A 6866-nucleotide genomic window follows, 5' to 3' on the forward strand; every position below is an offset into this window, starting at 1 on the left:
TGACCTCCCTTTGACTGGGTTGGAACTCGAATTTGTGTGATTTTGCTCTGGAACAAAATGCCAAGAGGCCGAAGATGCCAAAAAGCACAGTAGGGACATGTTAGTTCTGAGCTGTTCTGAAGGAATTCAAACTTGGCAACCAATACTGCTTCCTTTCACCCATCTGTAGGGATCTACGGGCAAGGTAAAGACATGTCCAGGGTCAGCCAAGGATCTTCATCCCAAGGCTCAGACCCCAGTGCCCCAGAGAGGTCCTGGAAGCGACATGTCAGGGCCAATGACCACCCAAGGGCTTGAGGGCCCAGGCTCCCTAGCACACCACATATACTGCCACACACAGGAAGGAGACCGCGTGATACAGGAAGGAGGTTTATTGGCCATTTATTTAATATAGGAGCCCAATTACATTTTAGAAGATTCTGAAGCACTGAAGTAGAATGAAAATCCCAGAAGAGAGACTAGGGGGGGAAACAATAGTTTCAGTGGAAGACAATGCAGTGTTTTTAAAAATCAGCCTACGGCACAGATAGGAAGCCACTATTTAGAAGTTGTCTGCTGCCCTTTGATTCAGTGAGAATGCCTCCAGTGGGTTTGGTATTTCTAGAGAAAGACTAAGCAAGGTGAGGGCAATCCTAGCCCCAGGACAGGCAGCTGTGACCTCCTTTGTTGGAACTCAGACCTTCAGAGTCGGCTCTCATGAAGACCCACAGGCCGGCGGGGGGCAGCTTGGACGAAGGGTACAGGAGGCAGGTGTAGAGCAGGGATTGCAGGGGAGTCTGCAAGGGAGAGAGAGAAGGGAGAGTTAGACATGGGAAATAAAAAGATATCTCAGTGCTGGAGACAGAAAAGATCAGACCAAAATGGTGTAGGAGGGTTTGCCTCAGACAAATCACACAACCCAACGGAACCTCTTCTGTCAGAACCACGTCCACACTCAGCCGTATCTTTCCATATCCAGGCGTCCCTGGGGTTCGGCTTAGGGACCCAGCTACCATTTGTGATCCATTCTATCAACAGCACAATCTGTACACACCAGCAAAGGTGAATGAGTTACTAAGCGAGGCGGGTTCTTTAGGATGAGATCTCCTGCACCAGTACATTGAGTTATCTCAACGGAATCTGACAGTGAGGTATGTGGCCTGGCCAGAAATTGCCTAGATGACACGTACTTGCAGTCCTCGCTCTCCAGAAGGTTCCGGTACGTGGCGATCTCACACTCCAGCCTGGCCTTGACATCCAGCAGCACCTGGTACTCCTGGTTCTGCCGCTCCAGGTCGCAGCGGATCTCGGCCAGCTGCTCCTCCACGGTGCTGATCAGGCACTGCATCTGGGCCAGCTCGGTGCCGAAGCGGGCCTCGGCCTCGCACAGGGAGTTCTGCAGACAGTCTTTCTATAATGGGAAATAATGGGGGGAAAGTCCCAGGGGATGAAAAATTCAGCAGTGAAGATCATGGCTGAATTCAACAGGCAGGTGGCAAATTCCATGAAGTCACAGGGCATTTCTAGAGCTCTGAAGAAATTGCCATCAATGTGACCATGACTTTTTACACACACACACAAAAGTCTAACTTGAACTGTGTCATGTCCCCCCTAATGCCTCCAGCACATGACATGAAGGAGACACCCAGCAAAATCTTGTGAAATGAGTGCCTGAACCTCCACACCTCATTCTGAAGGAAGTGGAGTTAACTTGTAATAGGAAGCATTTTTCTGGGTCGAACTAGCCTTAAAAGCAAGCCTTCACCACCCAGGAGAGAGGAACCCAAATCAAGCTCAAACTTAATGTTTATAGAACTGAGTAGGGAGACTTCTCAGATATGCTGTGACCAGGCCGTGGCAGTGGCATTCGCAGTGCCCTGCGGGTGCAGGAGGACCCATACCAGATGGTGCTGGGCTTGACGCTCCACCTCCAGGGCGTTCACCGTGCATCTCAGCTCCAGGATCTCCGACTGGCAGCACTGCAGCTCCTCAGAGCAGGACGAGGCCTGCAGGCTGATGCCTTCAGACTGAAGCACAGTGCACAGAGATGTGATCACTACCCTGCCCGGATGGCAGCCAGGCTCCCCCTGCCCCCTGCTCTGCAGCACCGCCTCACCTGAGCTTCGAACCACTGCTCCACGTCACGCCGGTTGGTCTCCACCATGGTCTCGTACTGGCACCGCATCTCCTCCAGCACCCTGCTCAGGTCCACGGTGGGCTCTGTGTCCAGCTCAATCCGGAGCCTGTCTCCCAGCTGGCACTTCAGAATGTTCACTTCCTGCAGGGACAGAAGAACCCCAAATGAGAAAAGGCTTTTGACAGAGCAGACAGCACCTGAACCGCTCTCCTGACAAGCAGTGTGAGGGGTGACTCCACATACACACTGATGTGAAAGTTCTTGTTGCCAGGGCCAATGAGAAGAACCCATGTGGAGACCTTCCTAAACTCATGAGGCAAATCTCTGGAGAAGAAACTCCCATCTGCCACATCCCACAGAGTCAGCTTGACTCAAACCCAGATCAACCCATTATCCTGATGCCAACTGACTCCAATCCTAGAGCCACAGGGTGGGAGGGGCTCCCTTTCCTGCCCAACACCCTCCAACTACCACCACCACCACCACCATGAGTCCGCAGCCACAGAGCCAGACCTTCTCGTGGTTGCTCTTGAGGCAGAGCTGCTCCTCCTTCAGGGACTCCTGCTGGGCCTCCAGGTCGGCCTTGGCCAGGCTCAGGTCATCCAGGAGCTTGTGCATCCCACACATGTCCGCCTCCACCAGCAGGCGCAGGGAGTGCTCACTCTCGTGCCTTCCATCACAGGAGATGCAAGGTCAACAGATGTCAAGGAAAGCCCCTCTCACCTGATCCCAGTTCCCACCTTGGATCCTCATTTGCTCACCTGATCAACTATCACTGTGTTAGCCTCTGTAGCTACAGAGCCCATGGTCATTGACTAGATGGAAACTGAGTCTCAGAAAGAATAGTAGATGTCTAGGATTATATACCTTGATTAATAGTAAATAAGGGACTCAACCTAAGTATTCAAACTTCAAATGCAGTATTCATGCTGCCATAGGAAAAAGAATGGCTTAAATATAAGCCTTCTGGACCTACAGTTTGCTACTTTACCCATTGGATTAATTATTTTTCATTGTTTTTCTCATTCATTCAATTGCAACTCTTAATACAAGAAGCTACAATGACAATTATTCCGACTAATGGATTAGGCCAAGGGTTAGTGAGTCTGTCAGTGACCTATGCACTGAAAGTTTATTCTTGGAATGACTTGATTTTGCTTCAGGTTATAACACAAAACCCTCTTTTCTTCTAGATATGGGGAGAATATGACATAGGATCTAACCAATCTAGACCCTACCTCTTTTCTTGTTTTAATGTTTTTGTTCTCTTTCCTCCCTTATAATGACCATTTCTAGTAATAGGTTAAATTATGTTTTGGAGAGGAAGAAAGAGGACACTTATTCATTGATTCATTCATTATTCTCGTCAACAACTATTTTTGAACCCCTACTCTGGTGGACCAAGTACTCTGGTGGCCACTTAGAAATAAAACAGAAGAAAGGAGTCACTCTTAGCCTGCTTCTGGCCTTACTTACTTGATCCTAAAGTCATCGGCAGCCAGCTTGGCGTTGTCAATCTGGCTAACCAGCCTGGCATTCTCAGATTTGGTGCACAGGATCTAAGAAAAACCAGGAAGACCATTCACACACTAATGTCACACTGGGCTCCAGCCCTATGTGTGGTGTCCACCCTCCTGCTCAAGGAAATCCAAGAACCCTAAGCTCTTTGAGCCTTCAGTGGTTTTGCCTGCCATCGCCCTCTGCCTCCCTCAGGCCCAGCACACCCCACCTTCTGCTGGAGCTCCTCGATGGTCTGGAAGTAACACTGGTAGTTGGGACACATGGTGGTCTCATGGCACTTGCTCCACTCTCGGATCTTGGTCTCCAGCTCCGCATTCTCCTGCTCCAGCTGCCGCACCTTCTGCAGGTAGTTGGCCAGGCGGTCGTTCAGGAACTGCATGGTCACCTTCTCATGGCCGTTCAGGGTGCCTTCACCGTAGGCCCCACAGCTTCCAATGTTGGCAGGAATGTTGCGGGTTCCTGGCAAGGGGCAAGCATTGTGGCAGCTGTTGGGCAGACAGAGATTGGGTCGGCCCAGCGGGGTGGTCCCCACTCGAACTCGGTTGACATGTGCCAGGCTGGCCAAGAGGCCCTGGCAGGCAGCCTTTTCCTCTAAGCCGGGGTGGTACCCAATATCACCGGAGGAGGGGCAGATATTTCTTTCTCCAGGATTCTGGATGCTGCCCAGAGGCTGGCTTGAGGTCATGTAGAAGGAAGTCATGGTGTGGGCTGACGCTACACAGGAGGTTCAGAGCAGCTGGAAAGGCCAAGACACGAGTCTGAGAACCCCCTTCCTTCCTGGGCCTTTTATACCCCATCCCAGATGGGTGTTGGCTCAGCGTTTTGACCTCACTGCCTTGATTCTCGACCTGTTGTTGTACCGCCATCCTGTTACTCAGCTGTTGAGTTTACCACCAAGAGTTCCTCACCTCATTAAAGGGATGTTGATGATCTGAGGTGCCTCTTGCCTCTTTGATATCAGATTGTCTGTTCATGGAAGGTCAGAGTTTTATATTCCTACTCAACCACCACCAACTGTTAATGCAGCCTCAGATGTCCTCACTCTGGGCTGGACGGTCTCCCTGTAGATGCGGCCACACTGAAGGATCTAATCTTTCAGTCAATGATTTGTGTAGCAGGAGAGACAGCAAATCTATAAGATCCAGTGGCTCTCCCACCTGTGGTTGGACTCAACCGAGCTTTCCTTTCAAGAGAAATGCCATTGTATAAAACTAGCAAGTCTACTGATATTTGAATATTGGGTGGTTCTCATTTCTTCTTTTTTCTTTTCTCTTTTAAATTGCATACTCCCCTGGAGGAGCAACAAAGCGTCAATGCACTACAAAACATTGCTGCTAATTCAGTTTTAGTTGACTAGTCCACATCCGCATTCATTCATTCATTCACTTGCTCAGCATGTTTCCTGACCACCCCCATAACTCAGGTGGTGTGCTGGGTCCAGGGCACACTGTGGTCCCCGTTCTTCAGGAGAAAACAGTGTCACTGAAATCGTAGGGTCTTAAACAAACTTGAATGAAAATCATAGATCAATGAGAGTTAGTGAAAGATAGAAAATTCATCATCCTAACCACAGGTGTATCTAGAGAGAAACTACTAACAAAAAACAATAATCTTATTTAATCCAGAAAAAGGTAAATTGGGCAACAGAGCTCAAAGGATGTTGAGACAAAAGTTCGAGAACTAACATTTATAGAGGATACAGGTAAGCTAGCTATTCTACTATATTCTTTCCTATTGAGTCCTTCCCACTTGTGAGGTGGCTGTTCTTAGCTTTGATGAGGAAACTAGAATAAAGTTCATTTTTTATTCACAGAGCTGATAAACTGGCAAGGGCTAGATTCCATCTCATATCTGTAGAGCCCATTCTCTCTCAACCTCACCACAACCCCCAGGGGGAACAACCTGTACTGCTTCCCAGGTCATTGCTCGGGAAAGTGTACAAGGCTTAATTATTGGACAGGAAGTTGGAGTGAAAAACAATATTATTGAGGGTCCTTGTATTCCGGCACAGAGATACTGAGGCAGGGAGGACAATAAAATGCACATAGAAAAAGCTATACTTAAATATGAGAATCTGTAACATATCTAGGATCCCAAAGAGTTTCAACAAAGCTGAGGGGCCATTGCGACCAACTTCTGTGGGACCAGGCATTGCCCCTCCAAAGTGGCCAAGGAAAAGTAGAGGGACCTAAAGACTGAGGGAGATAGAATGGGATATTCCTAAAAGAGTATAAATAGGTCTCTTCTCTGAGCGAACTTCAGGAATAAGGATCCCCATTGGAACCCAAATGGGAGGCAGTGGATGTGAGGATTGGTGAGACCTAGGTTCTTGGAATTCTCTCAAGAAGAAATAAAATAAAGAGAACTGCAATTCCGCCCCAAAGGAAAACTGCTCTGGGTCAGCTGAGCCTCTCCCAGCTACTGAGGTCATCAATGAAGAATTCTCTGCTGAGACAGTCCTTAGAAGACCTCTCCCAGCCAGGTTGTCCTTCAGAGGCCTCAGCACAATCTGCATATGTTCATCTTCAAACACCTTTTTGTTTCTCTCTTCCGTGTCATCATAGCATCACTGTAATCCAGAGAATTGGACCATTAAAATGGTTTCCTTTGATTTGCTAAATAGGCTCCATCTTTTGACCCTATCCCCAGGCAGGATTTGTCCCATTGATGAACATCACGGTTCCTTCCATCTCAGAACACACTTCTAGGCATCAGAGCTGAAGTTTGCATCCCTGGCTGACACCCCCTTCTAAAGCTGGATTGTGTGCCCCCTCTCCCCCCATGTGGGCTCTGTAAGGTTTGTGTTGCATAACAGCATTGGTGCTGCCTGCTCCTCTATAGAGCCGTGGATTCTGCTGCTTCTCTTTTGTCTCAAAGGAACTGGCAGTAAGTGGACAGCGTGTTTGAGATACACTTGGCTGTGTAGGTGAGGAGGATCCCACCCTGGACACAGTAGACTGCCCTGTTCACTCACCTGTGAAAACAGGCCCCAGTCCCTGAGTACAGCATATGAGCCGGGTAACATGAAGGGAGGTGCTGGCGATGAAGGGCCAAGAGAAAGGTAGTCCTGCAGCCCTCCATCCACAGGGGCCACCTCTGTCTTCTCTCTTCAGGGGTAAAATTTTTTGAGCTACCATCTGTCTTCAGGGGGCGGGGGCCACTGGGTACAGAATAGCATCAGTCAATGCCGTGGCGTTGGGGCCATTCTGGTGCGTCTCTGAGTGAGAGC

The 6866-nt window shown here is 49.1% G+C and overlaps 1 protein-coding gene across 1 annotated transcript; it reads right to left on the reverse strand.

Annotated features, from left to right (window-relative positions):
- Positions 1-694: 694 nt before the first annotated feature.
- Positions 695-4337, reverse strand: LOC138995044 (keratin, type I cuticular Ha7-like). The gene is made up of 7 exons (XM_070395407.1): positions 3846-4337; positions 3593-3675; positions 2630-2786; positions 2096-2257; positions 1881-2006; positions 1170-1390; positions 695-776 (listed from the first exon to the last, which is right to left on the reverse strand). The coding sequence occupies exons 1-7, from the start codon at positions 4335-4337 to the stop codon at positions 695-697; spliced, it is 1323 nt and encodes a 440-aa protein (XP_070251508.1).
- Positions 4338-6866: the final 2529 nt, after the last annotated feature.

This window comes from Myotis yumanensis, unplaced genomic scaffold, assembly GCF_028538775.1.
Source record: "Myotis yumanensis isolate MYYU_CA2020_CCGP unplaced genomic scaffold, mMyoYum1.0.hap1 SCAF_16, whole genome shotgun sequence".
NCBI classification, from domain to species: Eukaryota; Metazoa; Chordata; class Mammalia; order Chiroptera; family Vespertilionidae; genus Myotis; species Myotis yumanensis.

Bases quoted from the DNA above. Each gene is read 5' to 3' on its own strand.
- LOC138995044 (XM_070395407.1), bottom strand. From the start codon at position 4,337: ATGACTTCCTTCTACATGACCTCAAGCCAGCCTCTGGGCAGCATCCAG. The intron at 2,787-3,592 runs GTAAGTAAGGCC...CTGTGATGGAAG, and splicing joins GCCGATGACTTTAGGATCAA to GCACGAGAGTGAGCACTCCC. The intron at 777-1,169 runs GTACGTGTCATC...TCTCCCTTGCAG, and splicing joins CTGGAGAGCGAGGACTGCAA to ACTCCCCTGCAATCCCTGCT.